At 47.3% G+C, this 23,053-nt stretch overlaps 1 protein-coding gene across 3 annotated transcripts in view; it reads right to left on the bottom strand.

Moving 5' to 3' along the window:
* The window catches only part of PHKB (phosphorylase kinase regulatory subunit beta), a 1,122,330-nt gene that overhangs the window by 131,960 nt on the left and 967,317 nt on the right, over positions 1 to 23,053 (bottom strand). For all 3 annotated transcript variants that reach the window (XM_069216595.1, XM_069216596.1, XM_069216594.1), the window contains one exon: positions 1,671 to 1,800. In XM_069216595.1, coding sequence (XP_069072696.1) covers positions 1,671 to 1,800 — 130 coding nt within the window. The remainder of the gene's footprint in view (positions 1 to 1,670; positions 1,801 to 23,053) is intronic.

A 23,053-nucleotide genomic window follows, 5' to 3' on the forward strand; every position in this document is an offset into this window, starting at 1 on the left:
CTGTAATGAGAAGGGGTGTGGTCTAATGACATCAACACCCTATATCAGGTGTGCATAATTATTAGGCAACTTCCTTTCCTTTGGCAAAATGGGTCAAAAGAAGGACTTGACAGGCTCAGAAAAGTCAAAAATAGTGAGATATCTTGCAGAGGGATGCAGCACTCTTAAAATTGCAAAGCTTCTGAAGCGTGATCATCGAACAATCAAGCGTTTCATTCAAAATAGTCAACAGGGTCGCAAGAAGCGTGTGGAAAAACCAAGGCGCAAACTAACTGCCCATGAACTGAGAAAAGTCAAGCGTGCAGCTGCCACGATGCCACTTGCCACCAGTTTGGCCATATTTCAGAGCTGCAACATCACTGGAGTGCCCAAAAGCACAAGGTGTACAATACTCAGAGACATGGCCAAGGTAAGAAAGGCTGAAAGACGACCACCACTGAACAAGACACACAAGCTGAAACGTCAAGACTGGGCCAAGAAATATCTCAAGACTGATTTTTCTAAGGTTTTATGGACTGATGAAATGAGAGTGAGTCTTGATGGGCCAGATGGATGGGCCCGTGGCTGGATTGGTAAAGGGCAGAGAGCTCCAGTCCGACTCAGACGCCAGCAAGGTGGAAGTGGAGTACTGGTTTGGGCTGGTATCATCAAAGATGAGCTTGTGGGGCCTTTTCGGGTTGAGGATGGAGTCAAGCTCAACTCCCAGTCCTACTGCCAGTTCCTGGAAGACACCTTCTTCAAGCAGTGGTACAGGAAGAAGTCTGCATCCTTCAAGAAAAACATGATTCTCATGCAGGACAATGCTCCATCACACGCGTCCAAGTACTCCACAGCGTGGCTGGCAAGAAAGGGTATAAAAGAAGGAAATCTAATGACATGGCCTCCTTGTTCACCTGATCTGAACCCCATTGAGAACCTGTGGTCCATCATCAAATGTGAGATTTACAAGGAGGGAAAACAGTACACCTCTCTGAACAGTGTCTGGGAGGCTGTGGTTGCTGCTGCACGCAATGTTGATGGTGAACAGATCAAAACACTGACAGAATCCATGGATGGCAGGCTTTTGAGTGTCCTTGCAAAGAAAGGTGGCTATATTGGTCACTGATTTGTTTTTGTTTTGTTTCTGAATGTCAGAAATGTATATTTGTGAATGTTGAGATGTTATATTGGTTTCACTGGTAATAATAAATAATTGTAATGGGTATATATATTTTTTTGTTAAGTTGCCTAATAATTATGCACAGTAATAGTCACCTGCACACACAGATATCCCCCTAACATAGCTAAAACTAAAAACAAACTAAAAACTACTTCCAAAAATATTCAGCTTTGATATTAATGAGTTTTTTGGGTTCATTGAGAACATGGTTGTTGTTCAATAATAAAATTAATCCTCAAAAATACAACTTGCCTAATAATTCTGCACTCCCTGTAGTACAACCAAATCCTCACAAATGCCCACAACTATTTTTTTTTTTTTTACACAAAGTGCACTCAAAAACATCTCAGAACTACTAACAACTTTTGGCCACTACCACTTTAGAAAAGTCATAGATGGTATTTACCTACACAGAGATGCAGGTCTCTCAAATACTGTGCCAAGTGCCTTTAGCTTTCCAGTAAATCATCAATTTCAGGTGTAAAGCTCAATCGGTTTGTTGACTGTTTACCTGTGGTAGGAATTTTCCTGCTACGATAATGCCATTTGGGGTCCTCTCCAAGATTTGCCATACTCGGTCGTAGAAGCCTGTTGGGGTTCTGTTCAGGGAGCCATCAATTTGGCGCCTGTGCAACCAACATCTGTGAAAATCAAAAAACGGGGGAAATCCTTGAAATTATATTTACCTTTGATGTGGACAAATATCTGCTACATACATTTTTAATCCAGAAGCATGTATAGACTTTTTTGGATATTATTCTATCAAAGATTTTGCTATAGAATGTCAAACAGAAGTAACTAAGTAGAGAGAAAAGGCAACAAGACTCTGTAATATATTACACAATAATTTACGACTTTTGGGCATTTCTCCCAAAGCGAGGAGTCAAGAGAGTAAGACAGTTGGATCCACTGTATCGAATGCTGCATTTAGATCCAACTGAATTGGCAAATCCTATTCTCTACGTACAATTAACAGTAGATCCATTCAGAATGAGATTCAAGTTTTTCACCCCTTTCAAATCTGAAAACCAAAACGAGGAGGATGAAGGACAGAGTCTACCTGCAAATGCCCCTGAAGTTCGCCAGTAGCCTACTCTTTATATGGACTGAGACAGCAAGGTCTTCGGTCCGTCTAGAACTAGACAGTCCATTTTAGAGGTTAATACTATTTTCTGACATCATCAGGAGTTGTGTGACTGCAAGCTCCGGTTGAGGTTCCCACACAGTAAAACACTAGCATTGTTGTGTAAATCTAGCGGTGGAGCCATCAATTTTAATATGAAAAAATATGTGCAACTCTACTGACTGAAACAGTAAAATCTGAAAATTCTACAATTTAATGTGCAAAATTGTAGGGGTATGAAAGTATGAACAGCTACAAGGAAAACAGCTTGTAGCATAATAATCCATATCACATGTTGTTCTTCAAATGGCATGTGCATTAAAACCAATAGATTAAGAATGAGTTAACACTGGGGGAGAAGTGTTCTATACAGTCAGAAGCAAAATGTCTCATTCAAAAAGGCACCTAACCACATCATTACAGAAAGAAACAGCATTTAAATGTTCCAATAAATACACATAATTCTTGCAGAAATCAACTTGCTATGGGTTAAAAGGTGTAATATCATCGATTTTGTGAGACAGAAGACTGATATATTTGTCCACTGTTCACTGGGCAAACCTGAGCCGTTGCGGTATGGGAGTGACAGCAAGAGAGTGAGCGAGCGTGAGAGAGAGATGGGCAAGTTAATTATCTTCGGCAACACCTTATCTGGTAGAGACAATATCTAGTTGCAGATTCCCTACCTTAAAATTTCCCCAGGCATCAGTCTGGATCCAGGCCCCAGCACACTGACATCAGTTTTTTTTTTCCACATCATTCCACACAGAAGGGCAGAGCTATGAAGAAAACTGACCACTAGTGTGTAAAAACTAGAGCTCTGTAAGGGACTCCCTTTCCCTAGAAATCAGTTTGCAGAGCGGGGAGGATGGGAGGGTCGGTAAGGAATCTGCAACTAGATACTGTCTCTACCAGATAAGGCATTACCAAATATAAGTAACGTGTCAATCTGATAGAGAGTTGCAGATTCCTTAGCTAACAAAAGATACCCAAGAAATACTATACCCGGAGGTGGGTATGTGAATTAAGATCATACTAGAAAGCCCTGCAGGACCGAATAAGCAAAATACCCATCCCTACGGACCTTATTGTCCAAGGGAGCAGTGTTTGGTAAACATATGCTGATATGCTCAAGTTGCCGCCTGACATGTCAAGGACTGGAACTCCGCATGGGTGTTAATGCAGTGGTTGCAGCTTTAGCTCCGGTAGAATGAGCACGCAAACCCTCAGGGGGTTGCTTCTTAGCCAGTGCGTAGTACATGTTAATGCATCTGGAGATGGTCCTCTTCTGCACTGCCGACCTTTCTTCGCACCCACCTAACTAACAAACAGTTGATCATCCACCCATAACTCTTTTGTACGATCAAGGTAGAATGTAAACGCTCTTTTTTGGGTACAGGCGATGGGGTCTCTCCTCTTCCTTAGAAGGATGCAAGAGCGCGTAAAAAGTAGGCAATGTGATGGATAGGCCTACATGGAAGGGAATAAACACTTTTGGCAGAAAGAAGGCCCTAGTGCGAAGAATTACTTTGTCAGGATAGATGGAAAAGTAGGGCTGCTTAGATGACAATGCCAGCAGCTCACTCACCCCTGGGCAGATGTAATGGCCACAAGAAAGGCTGTTTTCAAAGTGAGAAGCCTGAGAGGACAACTGTGGAGAGGCTTTGAAGGAGCGCACATCAGAAATGTTAAAACTAAATTGAAATCCTATTAGGGCATAATGGATGGAGGAAACATGAGTAAGGCCTTTAAGGAACCTATTTACAATTGGAGACTTAAACAAGGAAGGCAACCACAAAAAAGCAGTAATGGCAGATGGATAACATCTTGAAAGCCCCATTGTTGAGCCCTGCTGGGCCAGAGAAAAGATAAACAACAATCTCAGAAAGGGGGTCAAAAAGGGGGCCAAAAGAATTGTCAGTGCAACATGCCACAAATTTCTTCGAACTAAAGGAGTATACTGTTTTGGTGGAGGGACGCCTAGCTGTCCAGATTACGCAGATTTTGGGCGGAAGGTCAAAAGCAGTCAACTGCTGCTGCTAAATCTCCACGCAAGAAGGCAGAGATTGGACAGGTTCAGGTGGAGAACCCTCCCCTGTTGCTGTAACAGAAGATCCCCCCAAAGGGGCAGTCTGATTGGAGGATCCATGGACATGCTCAATAGCTCGGAATACCAGATTCTTTGTGCCCAGTTCAGAGCCACAAGGATTACTTGGGCCTGGTCGATCTTGAACTGCTTGAGAACTCTGTGTAGAAGTGGTATGGGCGGAAAAGCCTGAGTGCCACTTGAGATGAAAAGCGTTGCCGAGCAATTTCTGCCTTGGAAACTACAATGCACAATACTGCTGACATTGCTCCTCTTCTGCAGAGGCAAACATTTCTAGCCAAAGCTCTCCCCACTGCTGAAACAGACCTTGCACCACCTCCGGATGGAGATGCCATTCGTGATCGACTAAGCATGAGCTGAGTTTGTCCGCGCTGGCATTCACACAGCCTTCCAGATGTCGAACCACCATTGAAATGCCCAGTTGTTCCAGCCACATCCAGAGGCGCAGAGCCTCTTGACAAAGAGTCACCCATTTGCAGTACCACATGGTAGTAGTGTTGTTCGTGAACACCTGTACATCCTACCCTTTGGGAGAGGGAAGAAATGCTTTCAATTCTAGACTGATCACTCTGAGCTCGAACAGGTTGATGTGGAGTCCAGACTCCGCCAGAGACCAGATACGTCTGATTTCTGCCTCTCCCAGGTGGCTGCCCCATCCCAAGAGTGGCGCATCTGTCTCTACTGGCAGATCTGGTTGGGTTCAGGTCCGACTGCAGAGCCATCATATGGCACCTGGCACGTGTCATTAGAAGGTTGCAGGAGGCCATGAGGCCCAGCAGCCTCAGAGTCATTTCCACCGAAATTCAGGATAGAGTCTGAAACATTGGTATCATAGCCTGAATATTCTGGAATCGCTACTCTGGAGGATAAACCCTAAACAGCAGTGTGTCCAGAACAGCTCAGATGAAAGGGAGCGTCTGAGAGGGAGCCAGGGGTAATTTAGGCACATTTTTTATCAAACCACAGTGAATGCAGGAGGTCCACCGCAGCCTGGAGGTGGGAGACGACAGCCTGGAGCGAGTCTGCCTTGAACAGCCAGTCGTCAAGATGGGGGAAGATTGAAACCCCTGATCTGTGCAGATGAGCTGAGACCACCAACATCACCTTGGTCAACACCCAAGGGGCACTAGTAAGGCCAAAGGGAAGCACGGTGAACTGATGGGTACAGAGCAGATAGAACCAGAGCCAGAATGAGCATCTTGAACTTCTCCTTCTTGAGAAAGAGATTGAAGGACTGAAGGTCTAGGATGAGGTGAAGGCCCTTGTTCTTTTTGGGCACCAGAGAGTCGCAGGAATAACAACCTACCTCTGGAACACGGACCCTCTCTATGGCTCCCTTGGCCAAGAAAGCCATAACGTCCTCTATGAGAAATGGCAAGCGATCCTCCGACATCTGATTGTAAGATGGTAATATGGGTAGAGGAGTAGTCTCAAAGGGGAGGGAGTAGCCCCTTCTGACTATCTGCAAAAACCACCTGTCTGATGTGATGGACTACCAGTGGAGCAGGTGACGGCGGATTATGTCTCTGACAGGTCTCTGGTGGGGAATCATTAGACTAAGAAGGTTTGGATGCAGCGGCCTGCTGATTTGGGGGGGGGGGGGGGCAACAGGGGGGGTGAGGGGCTTCAGACTGGCTGGAATGCTGGCTCCCTGATTTACAAGGACGGTGGATCCCATGTCCCTGGCCATGCAGAGGGCAGTCTGCATGAGCGGCACAGTGGCTGGAGGGGAACGGACATGGCTGGGTGCCCCTTCCGTAGCTACAAAAGGGGTAAAAAGAAGACTAAGGGGGACAAGGGGGTGCTGCAAGGCCCAAGGACCTGGCTATAGCATGAGAATCCTTGAAGCGCTCGAGTACCGAGTCTGCTTTATCTTCGAAGAGACGGGGTCCATCAAAGGGTATGTCCATAAAATTAGCTGGAACATCCCCCAAAAAGCCAGACGTCTTCAACCAGGCGTGGTGCCTCAAGCAACCGGTCCACATCGGATTGTGAACTTTACTACCTCCCATCAGACACTGCGTAGGAAAGTACAACCCAGGCCTCCTCTGTGACCTGTGGCAGCACTTGCGCAACCCCATCCCGCAGCATGTGGAAATAGCGACCCAAAAGGCATGCAGTGTTCATAGACCTCAATACCAGGCTGGCGGAAGAAAACCTATTCTTCCCGAGTGCGTTCAGCCTCTTGGATTCCCTAACCGAGGGTGCAGGAGGGAACGAGCTCTAGGAAGTGGCGGCTTGAATAACCAAGTTCTCGTTGCTGCGATGTTGCGCCAGAAAACCTGTAGTTTGCATGGCAATGAAGGCGGGCATTTGTCCTGTTCACAGGAGCCCCTGTGCTGGGTTTGGACCAGGAACCCAGTAAGACATCCATAAGGGATTCATTAAAGGGAAGCTGGGGTTCAGAGAATGAAGCTCAAGGCTGAAACATCTCTGTCAGTAGGTTAGCCCTGACTGCCTCCGAAGGCAGCTCAAGGACTGCACCACCACTGAATATGAAGCTCTCTCCTCCATAGCCATGGTGGGAGGAGACAGCATGCCAGTATCTGTGGAGGTATCCAGTCCACTGGCTTCACCCAGGCCTGCACCCCAGTCCATGGGGTCTTGGAGCTGGTATTCCAAAGGGTTCAATGACTCCCTTCTATTCCTCACTATAACCTAGCCCATAGGAAAAAGGCTCTGGACACGACAAAGGGGGCAAGGCCCCTGTCGGCGTCCTACGACACCCATTCAGCTCTGTGTTTGAGTTTGCAATGAGAATGAGGACGGTGCCGCTCAGGGGCATGGGTGGAGGTGGGAGCGCTGACATCAGGACCGGCGTCCAGGAAAGTTGAGGTGGTATTCTGCAGGGTCTGAAAGCACGCCAGCACAGTCGGACTGCCCAAAAATGAGGCACATGGCCTCCTAAAACTCCTTAAGTTGGGGAGGGGTTGCTTCGGCTCCCCAAAACCCGGGAAGGCACAGAGTCGGCCCAGATGCAGGCTCCTCAGAGAGAGGCCTAGATCAACAACGCTCCCTCATCTTGTCGACCGACGGATGGGGTGAAGTCAAAGAACATTTCGCTTTCTTCAACTTCTTCTTATCCCTCAACCTACCCGATTGTTCCAAGGACTTGGTATGGAATGACAACGTGGGGGGCTCCGTGACCAATTCCAAGACCTTCCTTTCAACCAAGACCAGGACTTACACGGAGCCGAGTGCCATGCAGTCACCAGCTTTAGGGACCGCTCCCTCACAGCCTTCAGACTCATGGCCCGCACTCAGAGCACAACTTAAGGTCGTAGTCATGCTCCGGAGACTAGAGCTCCACAAGGTGTGAATCCGTCATGGACATCACCTGATGGCAGGATCCACAGGGCTTGAACCTGGCCTTACAAGAAGACATCCCTTTATGCACTGGGAGCAGAAATACCCCAAAAAGCTTTGACAAAAGTTGAAAAAGACCAGTCAAAAGCGACTAAGGGGTAGCTCTCTCTTTGGATCAGCGCTGGCTGGGGCGGAAAAAAAAAAAGAACTGACATCAGTGCCCGGGGTGATGCCTAAATAGGACCTGTGAAGTAATTCTGGCACACACGATGCCGACCATGGACATGTAGCCGATCGACGACACCTAAGGGCGCGCATGGGTATTGCTCCAGAAACATCTCTGGATCCAGACTGATGCCTGGGGAAATTCTAAGGAAAGGAATATGCAAATAGATGTTTCTATCTTTAACAATTATTGTAATAAGGAAGCAGATTTTGAAATGGAATGGACAAGCTAATTGTTTTCTGATTTAATTCTTTTAGACTACTACTTACTTGCTAAAATGAGATTTTTTGCTGGATCAGTAAGGAATAATAATAATAAAATGGAATTCATCAGAACTGAACCTTCAAAAACAGCTTTTGCAAGGATGAATGTACAATACTGATGGTCTTCTTTGTCAAAAAATGTACCTTCTGATGAAGGCCTATTCTCTCATGGGGACACAAGGTCTGAAAACTTGATCTGAATTACAATTTTGGGGCTATAAGGATTAGGCAATGATCTGACTGATTTGTAACTTAAGCTACGAAGTTCTTTGGAATCACAAGTTTGAATGACAATATGCATGCTCATGACTGACCAAGGCGAAACACCTCTGAAGGAGTTCCAATGCTTATTAAATAAGATGCTTATTTAAGGTACTTAGGGGGTCATTACAACCCCGGCGGTCGGCATTAATATGGCAGTAAGTACTGCCAACAGGCTGGCGGTACTTACCGCCATATTATGAAATTTGGTGGGTTGGCTCAAGCCAACCCGCCAATGTACCACTCCGACTGCCACGGCAGTAACAGCAGCTGGGCTGGAGATATCCATCTCCAGCCCGATGGCCGTCACTGTTCTGCCTATGGGATTACGACCCTACCTACCGCCATGGTTTTCGTGGCTTTCTTAACGCCATGAAAACCATGGCGGTAGGCACTATCAGTGACAGGGAATTCCTTCCCTGTCACTGATAGGGGTCTCCCCACCTCCAGTTAGCCCCCCCGTCTCCCCTACCGCTCCAAAGCCCCCCCCACATGGGTGTGTGTATGCATGTGTGTGTGAAGGGGGGGGTGAATGTAGTGGGGTTGTGATAGTGTGAGCATCTTGAATTTGTCCTTTCATAGGAATGTGTTGAGAGAACGGAGATCTAAAATAGGATGCAGGCCTTTGTCTGTCATCAGCACTGACTGAGGGGTCAAGCATTGGCAATACTAAAAACCCCTACCACAGCTACACAGAGAGCGAAATTCACTGGTTCATTTGTCTGATGGGGAAGACAGAACCAAAGAATAGGGTGTTGCTCTGCTTTCCTTAAACTGTTCTAGTTCTGAATCCCTTTTGTCACCAAAAAGGTGAAAGCCATCAAAGGGCACGTCATGTCCATTAAAGAAGCTTAAACGTTTCTGGAGAAGCCCTTAGACCTAATCTAGGCATGGTGCCGAAGAGTGAAAACTGGTAACCATTGCCTGACCTATGCAGTCGAACATGCCAAAGCCTGAGCAAATGACAAATTTGGCTGTGTTGTGACAATCCTGGATTGCTTGGGTCATGGACGTCCTAAGGTCATCCAGAATTTCTGGTAAAACTTAGACCGCTGTGTCCCATAGGACAAGGGAGTAGCATCCTATAAGACAGTTGGTCTGGGTGGATTGCAGAGAAAGTTTAGTGGCAGAAAACATACACTTTCCAAGAGTCTCTATTTTTTGACTCACAATCAGGTAGGGTGGTAGGGAAGGTTTTGGGATTCATCTTACTTTTGGACACTTGTACCAACAAGCTCTCTGGTGAGGTATATTGTGTGAGAAATGCTGGTTCACCTTGTGGTGAACAATGGTTTTGCCTAAGTGCCCAAGAGGATATCTGTGATGTCCTAATTAAACAGTAATAGAGGTTCTGTAGGCACATCACCAGGCTGAAGCACCTTTTTCAGAGCATTAGTCTTCACCTCCATAGCAGGAAGTTGTATTTGTAGGTCTATTATTTCTGCTGCCCTTCTCATAAAAAGGGCAAAGAAGGCACTTCTCTCAGTGGTGGGGCTGTAGGAGAAACAAGAATAGTATGTGGAGAAGTTTCTAGGCCAGTGGCATCTTGGAGCTCATCCTACCAGTTTTCCTACTCATATTAGGGGACAAGGTAATCCCCATCATCAAATATGTCATTGACTGAATCAGTGGTGAAAAGATGGTGCAAAGGTGGGTCCTACCGAGTGGTGAGAGTAAAGCATCAGAAACAGAAGGATTGCTGGCTGGCTCCACTGTGGTGGGAGTCGGATGTAGCCTCGGTCAAGGTTGAGATGGATTCGGAAAGCATAATGTAATTGTAACTGTAATTAAACCTTGAATATTGGTGGTGTCTGCACCGGCATCAATGCAAAGGGAATCAGCACAGTGTGCGGCATAAGAGCTAGTAATGACCCCAATAAGAGTATGAGGAGCACACATGGTGCTGAAGGTGGACGTGTCAGTGAAAGCCCAACTGGATGCAAATGCAGATTCTTGGGTGCGGGTGTTGTTGCAGGCAGTGGTCCAGCAGACTTCTGCCTGCACACCTGTCTTCTAAAACAGGAAACTTCTTTCTTTTTTCGTTAAAACGCAGAATTGGATCAATTGTGGATAACCATTTAATAAATATTCCTGTTTAGCCGTACAAACACAAGGATGGTTGTTTGATGTATCAATCAGGCACACCATGCCTGTGACTGTAGCCAATCGGGGCGTGTGAAATGGGGGTGATGCGAATGGCTGATTACCTAGTTAATAATCATTATACAGGTCATTTATCACCCCCTGTGGATTAGTATTTTGCACAACATGACAGACGTAGCATACAAAATCAGAGACAGGTCGCAAACAGGTGGTGCACAATTTGTCACCACTATTTAAAACCTATCTCATTGTACATCTGACCCCACTACCCCATCCTGTGTGGCAATGTTAACAGTTCCATTACTTCTCAAGATGCGAGAAGACAGCAACATCATTTATAGTTCAATTATTCCTGGATCAAACTATTTTATTTGAATTGTTATGATCCACCAAATTGTAAACGTCAGTTCGAAGTAACCCTATTTTTGATGTGAAGTATAAGTTACTTACCTTCAGTAACGAAATATCTGGTAGAGACATATTCTAGTTGCAGATGCCTTACCTTAGAATTTTCCCCCATGCGTCAGACTGGATCCAGAGATTTTTCTTCGAGCAATACCCTGCGCGTCAGTAGGTGGCATCGGTTGACTCAGGCGTCATAGGCGTCGTGGTCGCCGTGATGACGTCGGGAGTAGTACATAGATGCCGCCCTCACGCAGGGACGTCAGTTTCTTTTAACGACTTTCCACACCAGAGCGCAGAGCTGCTAAGAACACTGAGATTGGTGCGCCAGAGCTAAGGACCTGAAAGGGGGGAATCCCTGTCCCTAGAAATCAGTTTGCAAGCGGAGAGGATGAGTGGGCGGTAAGGAATCTGCAACTAGGTAAGTAACTTGTACATCTGATAGAGACTTCTAGTTGCAGATTCATTACCTTAGAATAGATACCCAAGCAATGCCATCCTGGGTGGTGGGCTGCGAACTAAGATCATACTAGAAAGACCTGCAGGACCGAACGACCAAAGTAGCCGTCCCGACGGACCTGACTATCCAGGCAGTAATACTTAGCAAACGTGTGCAGGGATGCCCACGTAGCTGCCTGGCAGATATCCAGGACAGGAACTCCACGTGCTAACGCAGTGGAAGCAGCAGTTGCTATGGTGGAATGAGTGTGCAAGCCCTGAGGGGGTTGCTTCTTCGCCAAAGCGTAGCACACCTTGATGCAAAGAGGTACCCATCGAGAGATGGTAAATTTTTTCACCACCTTCCCTTTCTTCGCGCCAACATACCCAACAAGGAGTTGATCATCCACCTGGAAATCTTTAGTACGATTAAGATAGAACATCAGTGCTCTTTTTGGGTCCAGACGGTGGAGTCTCTCCTCCTCATGAGAAGGATGTGGGGGTGCGTAAAAAGTAGGCAAGCTGATGGATTGGCCTACATGAAAAGGCGTAACAACCTTGGGCAGGAAGGAAGCCTTAGTGCGCAACACTACTTTGTCAGGGTGTACAGACAAAAATGGAGGCTTGGAAGAAAGAGTGGAAGCTCACTCACTCTGCGAGCAGAAGTGATGGCAACAAGAAAGCCAGTTTTGAAAGTGAGGGTCCGTAAAGGGCAATTGTGCATCGGCTCAAAGTGAGTACACATTAAGTAAGGACAAGATTGAGGTCCCACTGAGGCATGATAAATGGAGTGGGAGGAAATAAATGGGGGAGACCTTAAAGGAATCTATTCACAATAGGAGATTTAAGGAGTGAGGGCTGATCAGGTAGCCTAAAAAAGGCCTAAATGGCCGATAAATACCCTTTAAGGTTGCCTAAAGCAGATCCCTACTGAGCCAAAGAAAGAATGAACAAAAGAACCTCAGACAGAGGAGCAGAGAGGTGGATCAACAGATTTGTTGGTACACCATGCCACAAATTTATGCTAATGACAGGTGTATGCCGTTTTGGTGGAGGGACACCTGGCTGCAAAGATAACATTGCAGACTTCGGGTGGAAGATCAAAAGTAGTCAACTGCCGCAGCTCAAACTCCATGCATGAAGGCGGAGATTGGACAGGTTTGGGTGGAGAACCGTCCCCTGTTTCTGCGACAGAAGATCCGCCGAAGAGGCAGTCTGAGTGAAGGATCAGTGGCCATGCTCAATAGCTCTGTATACCATACTCTCCGTGCCCAGTTCGAAGCCACCAAAATAACTTGGGCACCGATCGTTCCTGATTTTCTAAAGAACTCTGGGCAGAAGTGGCATAGGCGGAAAGGAGGCCGGAGTTCCACTCGAGATGAAAAGCGTCTCAGAGCGAGTGCTGCCTTGGAAACTCCAACGTGCAAAAAGGCTGACATTGCACATTCTCTGCGGAGGTGAACAGATCTAACCAAGGCTCTTCCCACTGCTGAAAGAGACCTTGCACCACCTCCGGATGGAGACTCCGTTTGTGTTCGGCTGTGCATCGACAGCTGAGTTCGCCCGCTCTGGCGTTGAGACAACATGCCAAATGTTGAACCACCAGGGTAATGCCCTGATGTTCCAGCCAAGGCGTAGTGCCTGCTGACAAAGAATCCAGGACCCAACCCTGCCTTGTTTTTGTAGTTCAACATGGCAGTAGTATTGTTTGTGACAACTTGCACTACATTCCCTTTCAGAGAGGGAAGAAATGCTTTCAACACAAGCCTGATCTCCCGGAGCTCCAGAAGACTGATATGGAGCCCAGACTTCGCCGGAGACCAGAGGCCTCTGATCTCCACCTCTCCCATGTGGCCACCCCAACCCAGAAGCGAAGCATCTGTCACTATGGATAGATCTGGCTGGGGAAGGGAGCGGGATCTGCTGTGGACCCAATGAGGATTTGAAAGTCACCACTACAGGTCGTTCCTGTCCCCCCTGAGATCTGGATCATGTCGGAGAGATTCCCCTGATGCTGCGCCCACTGGAACTTCAAATCCAACTGCAGAACCCGCATATGCCATCTGGCATGTGTCATCAGCAGGATGCAGGAGGCCATGAGGCCCAGCAGCCTCAGAGTCAGTCTCACCGATACCCAAGACAGATGCTGAAAGATCGGAATCACAGCCTGAATAACTTGGACTCTCTTGAACAGCTCCGATGAAAGGGAGCATCTGAGAGGGAGTCAGGTGTGACTTCGGCACATTGATAGTGAACCCCAGCGTGTGCAGGAGGCTCGCCGTAGTCTGAAGGTGGGAGGCGACCTTCTGGGGCGAGTCCACCTTCAACAGCCAGTCGTAGAGGTAGGGGAAGACTGAGACCCCTAACCTGCGCAGATGAGCTACAACCACCGCCATCACTTTGGTGAACACCTGAGGGGCGCTGGTAAGGCCGAAGGGGAGCACGGTAGGCTGATAGTGCTTTTGACCTACCATGAATTGCAGGTAACGTCTGTGGGCAGACAAGGTGGGAATGTGGAAATAAGCGTCCTGCAAGTTCAACACTACTATCCAGTCTCCTGGGTCTAAGGCAGACAGGACCTGAGCCAGGGTGAGCATTTTGAATTTCTCCTTCTTGAGGAATTAGTTGAGGTCCTGAAGGTATAGGATATGACGTAAGCCCTTGTCCTTTTTCGACACCAGAATGTAGCTGGAGTAACTACCACAACCTACTTCTGGCATAGGGACCTTCTCTATGGCCCCCTTGGCCGAGACAGAAGCGATGTCAGGAATAGAACCATGCGCGTTCCAGGTCCCGCCCGAAACTCTGCTGCGCGGATCTGCGGCACTTTCTGCGCACCACTTGTCATCCCCTCTTGCTCCAAAGGTGGCCATCAACATCGTCTGCCCTGTGGCAAAGCTCATAGAGCTGCAGGTTCAGGTCATTGGTGGACAAGGTGCACTTATCAGTGCTATTCCATGAAGGGGCTACAATTCCCATGTTTTTAGAGGCAGCAGCCATCTTGGGGTGTGGAAGGCCTATAAAGCCCAGCCACACCGAAGAATGTTGCTCACTATTTTGAAGAATTCGATGCAGCCAGACCTCGTGGGGATTTCTCTGGAGAAGAGCAAACTTCCTGAATGGCAGAGTGTCATCCAACCGAAGTATCCTTGTTTCCATGGTGCATTCAAAAACGAGTAGGTCGTACTTGTACCGGTAAGGCCTTGCTGAATTCAAGTTTGAAGGAAGTTGTTAATTCCAAAAGGTAACGCGCCCCTTAGCATAACGAGCAAAGCGTTTCAGGCCACACAGGTAAAGCACCCCGGGCATGACATTTAAAGCGCTTCAGTTCACAGGAGTAAAGCATACTTGGCATGGTATTCAAAGCACTTCAGTTCACAGGAGTAAAGCGCACTTGGCATGGTATTCAAAGCGCTTCAGTTCACAGGAGTAAAGCGCCCTTGGCACAACATTTAAAGCGATTCAGTTCACAGGAGTAAAGCGCACTTGGCACGACATTTAAAGCGATTCAGTTCACAGGAGTAAAGCGCACTTGGCACGACATTCAAAGCGCTTCAGTTCACTGGAAGTAAAGCGCCCTTCGCACAGCAATCAAAGCGCTTCAGTTCATATGAGTAAAGTGCCGTTGGTTCAATAATCAAGGCGCTTCAGTTTACATGAATAAAACTTTCAGGCCTAGGTGGCAAATGTGAAAACATCTCAAAGATAAGCAAATCATAGTTTCATTGTTTTTGGAAGCATAATATGTGAGAGACATATTTAAGTCTTTGATGATATTTGAGAGACATATTTAAGTCTTTGCGAATTTCTAGACTGAGACCAAATGTTTTATGTTTATGAATGCATAGTAGTTGTATGATTGATGTTCAGAGTATGTCCATGATCCAAGCTCTTGCCTTCTCAAGGTTCAGAGGTCTCAGTTCGTACTTGTTCCATGATTCAGAGAAGGGTCACGGTTAATTTTGTTTAATGCTCATGACATCCTGAAGTATCATGATTTTACTAATTGTTCTTGTTCCATGATTCAGAGAAGGGCCATGCCCAGTTTTGTTTGATGCTCACGACATCCTGAAGTATCATGATTTTACTAATTGTTCTTGTTCCATGATTCAGAGAAGGGCCACGCCCAGTTTTGTTTAATGCTCACAACATCCTGAAGTATCATGATTTTACTAATTGTTCTTGTTCCAGGATTCAGAGAAGGGCCACACCCAGTTGTTTAATGCATGACATCCTGAAGTATCATGATTCTACCAATTGTTCTTGTTCCATGATTCAGAGAAGGGCCACGGCCAGTTTTGTCTAATGCTCATGACATCCTGAAGTATCATGATTCTACCAACTCTTGCACCCACGGAGACGCCTTTGTTTATTCCATAAGGGTCTAAACGCTTGCATTCACGGACACGCCTTTCTCTATTCCATAAGAGTCTCATCACTTGCATCCACGGAGAGGAGACGCCTTTGTCTATTCCATAAGGGTCTCAACTCTTGCACACACGGAGACGCCTTTGTCTATTCCATAAGGGTCTCAACACTTGCATTCACGGAGACGCCTTTGTCTATTCCATAAGGGTCTCAACTCTTACACACACGGAGACGCCTTAGTCTATTCCATAAGGGTCTCAACACTTTCATTCACGGAGACGCCCTTGTCTATTCCACAAGGGTCTCAACTCTTGCATTCACGGAGATGTCTTTGTTTATTCCATAAGGGTCTCAACACTTGCATCCACTGAGACACCTTTGTCTATTCCATAAGGGTCTCAACTTTTGCATTCACGGAGACTCCTTTGTCTATTCCATAAGGGTCTCAACTCTTGCATTCACGGAGACGCCTTTGTTTATTCCATAAGGGTCTCAACTCTTGCACACATGGAGACGCCTTTGTCTATTCCATAAGGGTCTCAACACTGGCATTCACGGAGACACTTTTGTCTATTCCATAGGGATCTCAACTCTTGCACACAAGGAGACGCCTCTGTCTATTCCATAAGGGTCTCAACACTTGCATTCACGGAGACGCCTTTGTTTATTCCATAAGGGTCTCAACACTTGCACACACGGAGACGCCTTTGTCTATTCCATAAGGGTCTCAACACTTGCATTCACGGAGACACCTTTGTCTATTCCATAAGGGTCTCAACACTTGCATTCACGGAGACGCCTTTGTTTATTCCATAAGGGTCTCAACTCTTGCACACATGGAGATGCCTTTGTCTATTCCATAAGGGTCTCAACACTTGCATTCACGGAGACGCCTTTGTTTATTCCATAAGGGTCTCAACACTTGCACACACGGAGATGCCTTTGTCTATTCCATAAGGGTCTCAACACTTGCATTCACGGAGACGCCTTTGTTTATTCCATAAGTGTCTTAACACTTGCATCCAGGGAGACGCATTTGTGTATTCCATAAGGGTCTCAACTCTTGCATTCACGGAGACACCTTTGTCTATTCCATAAGGGTCTCAACTCTAGCATTCAGGGAGATGCCTTTGTTTATTCCATAAGGGTCTCAACACTTGCATCTAGGGAGATGCCTTTGTCTATTCCATAAGGGTCTCAACTCTTGCATTCACGGAGATGCCTTTGTTTATTCCATAAGGGTCTCAACTCTTGCACACATGGAGACGCCTTTGTCTATTTCATAAGGGTCTCAACACTTGCATTCACGGAGACACCTTACCTTTGTCTATTCCATAGGGGTCTCAACTCTAGCATTCAGGGAGATGCCTTTGTTTATTCCATAAGGGTCTCAACACTTGCATCTAGGGAGATGCCTTTGTCTATTCCATAAGGGTCTCAACTCTTGCACACATGGAGACGCCTTTGTTTATTCCATAAGGGTCTCAACTCTTGCACACAAGGAGACACCTCTGTCTATTCCATAAGGGTCTAAACACTTGCATTCACGGAGACGCCTTTGTTTATTCCATAAGGGTCTCAACACTTGCATCCAGGGAGGTGCCTTTGTCTGTTCCATGAGGGTCTCAACTCTTGCACACACGGAGATGCCTTTGTCTATTCCATAAGGGTCTCAACCCTTGCATCCAGGGAGATGCCTTTGTCTATTCCATAAGGGTCTCAACTCTTGCACACTCAGAGATGCCTTTGTGTATTCCATAAGGGTCTCAACTCTTGCACACACGGAGATGCCTTTGTGTATTCCATAAGGGTCTCAACCCTTGCATCCAGGGAGATGCCTTTGTCTAGTCCATAAGGGTCTCAACCCTTGCATCCAGGGAGATGCCTTTGTCTATTCCATAAGGGTCTCAACTCTTGCACACACGGAGATGCCTGTGTGTATTCCATAAGGGTCTCAACACTTGCATTCACGGAGACGCCTTTGTCTATTCCATAAGGGTCTCAACACTTGCATTCAAGGAGACGCCTTTGTTTATTCCATAAGGGTCTAAACGCTTGCATTCACGGAGACACCTTTGTCTATTCCATAAGGGTCTCAACACTTGCATTCACGGAGATGCCTTTGTTTATTCCATAAGGGTCTCAACTCTTGCACACATGGAGATGCCTTTGTCTATTCCATAAGGGTCTCAACACTTGCATCCAGGGAGACGCCTTTGTCTATTCCATAAGGGTCTCAACTCTTGCATTCACGGAGACACCTTTGTCTATTCCACAAGGGTCTCAACTCTAGCATTCACGGAGATGCCTTTGTTTATTCCATAAGGGTCTCAACACTTGCATCTAGGGAGATGCCTTTGTCTATTCCATAAGGGTCTCAACTCTTGCATTCACAGAGATGCCTTTGTTTATTCCATAAGGGTCTCAACTCTTGCACACATGGAGACGCCTTTGTTTATTCCATAAGGGTCTCAAGTCTTGCACACAAGGAGACACCTCTGTCTATTCTATAAGGGTCTAAACACTTGCATTCACGGAGACGCCTTTGTTTATTCCATAAGGGTCTCAACACTTGCATCCAGGGAGGTGCCTTTGTCTGTTCCATGAGGGTCTCAACTCTTGCACACACGGAGATGCCTTTGTCTATTCCATAAGGGTCTCAACACTTGCATTCACGGAGACGCCTTTGTCTATTCCATAAGGGTCTCAACCCTTGCAGTCACAGAGATGCGTTTGTTCATTCCGTAAGGGTCTCAACCCTTGCATCCAGGGAGATGCCTTTGTCTACTCCATAAGGGTCACAGCCCGTGCATCCAGGGAGATGCCTTTGTCTATTCCATAAGGGTCTCAACTCTTGCACACACGGAGATGCCTTTGTGTATTCCATAAGGGTCTCAACACTTGCATTCACGGAGACGCCTTTGTCTATTCCATAAGGGTCTCAACTCTTGCACCCACGGAGACGCCTTTGTTTATTCCATAAGGGTCTAAACACTTGCATTCACGGAGACGCCTTTGTCTATTCCATAAGAGTCTCAACACTTGCATCCACGGAGAGGAGACGCCTTTGTCTATTCCATAAGGGTCTCAACTCTTGCACACACGGAGACGCCTTTGTCTATTCCATAAGGGTCTCAACACTTGCATTCACGGAGAAGCCTTTGTCTATTCCATAAGGGTCTCAACTCTTGCACACACGGAGATGCCTTTGTGTATTCCATAAGGGTCTCAACACTTGCATTCACGGAGATGCCTTTGTTTATTCCATAAGGGTCTCAACACTTGCATCCAGGGAGATGCCTTTGTCTATTCCATAAGGGTCTCAACTCTTGCACACACGGAGACGTCTTTGTCTATTCCATAAGGGTCTCAACTCTTGCATTCACGGAGACGCCTTTGTTTATTCCATAAGGGTCTCAACCCTTGCATCCAGGGAGATGCCTTGGTCTATTCCATAAGGGTCTCAACTCTTGCACACACAGAGACGCCTTTGTGTATTCCATAAGGATCTAAACACTTGCATTCACGGAGACGCCTTTGTCTATTCCATAAGGGTCTCAACTCTTGCATTCACGGAGACGCCTTTATTTATTCCATAAGGGTCTCAACACTTGCATCCAGGGAGATGCCTTTGTCTATTCCATAAGGGTCTCAACTCTTGCACACACGGAGACGTCTTTGTCTATTCCATAAGGGTCTCAACTCTTGCATTCACGGAGACGCCTTTGTTTATTCCATAAGGGTCTCAACCCTTGCATCCAGGGAGATGCCTTGGTCTATTCCATAAGGGTCTCAACTCTTGCACACACAGAGACGCCTTTGTGTATTCCATAAGGATCTAAACACTTGCATTCACGGAGACGCCTTTGTCTATTCCATAAGGGTCTCAACTCTTGCATTCACGGGGATGCCTTTGTTTATTCCATAAGGGTATCAACTCTTGCATCCACTAAGACACCTTTGTTTATTCCATATGGGTCTCAACACTTCTATTCAAGGAGACGCCTTTGTCTAAATGTATAATTGAATGTTAATGCTGTTATGAACAAGTATATACATACATGCTTAACCATTTTTCCTTTTCAGATCTCTCTCCCTGCTGTTCCCTACCCTAATTCCCTTCCCCCTGACTGGCTTCACCATAACTCTGTGTTATAATAGCTTTCTGAGTTGGTGGCGGTGGAAGGTGGGCCGGTTGTTCGGCGGCGTGCAGATCCCGAGGAAAGGACACTGTGACTAGTGACTTCCTGGCGGAGAAGTGCCAAATGATCCTCCGGAAGTTGGCTGATTTATGGAGGCATGGCTGGTGGGGCAGATTCAAAGGGGAGGGAATAGCCCTTTCGAACTAGCTGCAAAACCCAACTGTCCGTAGTGATGGATTCCCAGTGGGGCAGGTGATGGCGAATCCTGCCACCAACTGGATGGGAGTGAGGAGACGGACTAGGAGGGTTTGAGGCTGCAGTGTGGCCAGGGGTGGACTGGGCAGACCTCTGGTTCCCTATCCCACGACCAAGTGGGATTCCGCGTCTCCGGCCACGCAACGGCTGAACAGCATGGGTGGAACGGTGGCTGGGTTGGGGACGCGACAGTGACCCCCTTCAGTGGCCACGAAAGGTGAACTGTTGAGGGCAAGGGGCAGCGGAAAGGCCAAGGGACCGAGCTGTAGCACGGGAGTCCTTGAAGCTCTCCAAGGCCGAGTCCGCCTGGTCTCCAAAGAGACGGGAGCCATCAAAGGGCATGTCCATAAGAGTGTTGGCCATCCCCTGAAAAAACCAAAGTACGCAACCTGGTGTGGCGTTTCAAGGCCACCGTCGTAGCGATCGATCTGCTCAGCGAGTCGGTTGCGTCCAGCCCACATCAGATCGTGAACTTCACCGCATCTCTCCCATCGTTGACAGCCTGGGGGAGAATAGCACTGGCCTCCTCTGGTATCTGCGGCAGAACTTGTGTATCCCACAGAAAGTGGATATAGCGGCCCAAAGTTCACGGCTGAAGGAAGAAAACATCTTCTTCCCAAATTGTTCCAGCCTTTCTGATTTTGTATCTGGTGGTGCGGAAGGGAATGCGCCTGAGGCAAAGGATGCCTGGATGACAAGACTCTCAGGCGTGTGGTGTTGGGACAGGAATTTAGGGTTGTTTGGGGCGGGCCAATGGCGTTGTGCGATAGTACTGTTCACAGGAGCCCCTGTGTTGGGTTTGGACGAAGTACCCAAAAGGACATCGGTGAGGGCTTCATTGAAGGCCAAAAGGGGCTCAGATGTGGAAGCTCCTGGCTGAAGCACCTCCGTCAGGAGATTGGACTTGACCTGTACAGTAGGTATCTCAAGGCCTAGGACCTCAGCCGCCCCACTGACCACTATGACATAAGTCGCTCCCTCCGCCATAGCCATGGTAGGAGGAGACAGCATGCCAGCGTCTGGAGAAGTGTTCAGCCCACTGGCCTCGTCCAATTCCTGTGCCCAGTCCAAAGGTGGGTCATTCTGGTATTCGTAAGGGCCCAGGGACCCCTCCAATCCTTCCCCGAATTCATATCCATAAGGAAAAGGCTCCAAATCCAACATGGGGTGAGTAGGCCCCATCGAAGACAGAGGCAGCGTCTGCCAACGCTGATCCGAGTCATCGGGGGTTAGGATCAGGTCGACGTCGATGATGGGCACCACCGACGTCGGGAGTGTCAACAATCGAACAGGTGCGGTGGAAGGTCTCAGTGTTATGACCGGCATCTGTGCGGATCCGCGAGCAGATCCGAAGGGGACCTAGGTGGCCGGAGCTAAAGCTGCCGGCATGGAACCCGAAGGCCCCTTGACTGAACCCCTTGGGCCTGAAGGTATTGTATCGAGGTCGGTCCGTCCAAAAATGAGGGGCATGGACTCAAAAAACTCCTTTAATTGGGCAGGAGTTGCTCCGGCTCCTGGAAATTCGGGGAAGTGCGGAGCGGACCCAGAAGCAGGCTACGCAGGCCTCGAACATCGACGCTCCACCCGCATCGCATCAGCCGAGTGACCGGGTGAAGTCGAAGGGCGACGGGACTGCTTCAACTTCTTCTTAACTGTGCCCGAAGACTCGGAGGAAGGAGAATGGTGGTGGCTCCGCGAACGGTCTGAAGACCTTCCCCTCAAGTGAGACTGGGCCGCCATGAGCTTGCGGGACCGCAACCTCAAGGCCTTCTTGTGTATGGCCCAGCACTTGGAGCACGACTTTGGGTTGTGGTCGCACTCCAAGCACCACAGACCTGATGCAGATCCGTCACCAACATCATGCGGTGACAGTCCTCGCACGGCTTAAAACTGGTCTTCGGGGACATCTAGACGCACCAAAAACTCGACAAAAGGGTCAAACTCGGTCAAAACAAGACCAGGGTAGCTCTCTCCGGATCATCGCGAGGCACGGAAAGAAAAGAACTGACGTCACTGCGCTGAGGCGGCGCTATTTACTACTCCTGATGTCATTACGGAGACTACTACGCCAACGACGCCTGCGGAGTTGACCGACGCCGCTAACCGACATGCAAAGATATTGCTCGAGGAAAAAAATCTCCGGATCCAGTCTGACGCCTGGGGGAAAATTTTAAGGTAAGGAATCTGCAACTAAAAGTCTCCATCAGATATAGCATTTACATAGCGCTTACTACCCCTGACAAGACGTCAAAGCAATTTACGGTGAGTAGCACACTACTCCAGAACCAAAAAGGATTAGTGGTGGATTAACATGAGAAAATATGAGTTAATTTGAGCGGTGGACATGTGAGTTTGTTAGTTGAATTGAATAGAATAATGGAGGGATAGAAGAGGGAAGAATCGAGAAGGTGTTAAATCGGAAATCATAGCAGTAAGATGAGGTTTGGGATGAGTCAAAGGAGAGAAGAATTCAGAAGCGTTGTTTGGGAGATCAAAGTAGTAAAATGAGGTTTGGGGTGAGCCAGGGGAAAGAGTCTAGAAAGGGTTATTTTGGAGATCATAGTAGTAGAATGAGGTTTGGGTTGAGTCAGAAACTGGAGATAGAGCATTGAGTGAGAGAGGTATAGGGTGAGACAGAATAGTGCACTAGAGAGAGTGAAAGTTCCTCTTCTACAGTAGGAGTAAAATAATACATATATAGATACATGACTACATAGAAAGGGTATATACGTATGAGAAAGATACTTTAGTGTGATTTAAAGTTGTATTGTATAAATGCATACATTCAAATATTGCAGTACTTGATGGCATTTCTGTATTTTTTTTTATAACTGGATGTTTATTTTTTATTTTTTTAATGTTAACTTTACCTCAATATTTCAATAGTTAAGTGCTTGTAG

This window comes from Pleurodeles waltl, chromosome 12 (genome assembly GCF_031143425.1).
Source record: "Pleurodeles waltl isolate 20211129_DDA chromosome 12, aPleWal1.hap1.20221129, whole genome shotgun sequence".
Taxonomy (NCBI): Eukaryota; Metazoa; Chordata; class Amphibia; order Caudata; family Salamandridae; genus Pleurodeles; species Pleurodeles waltl.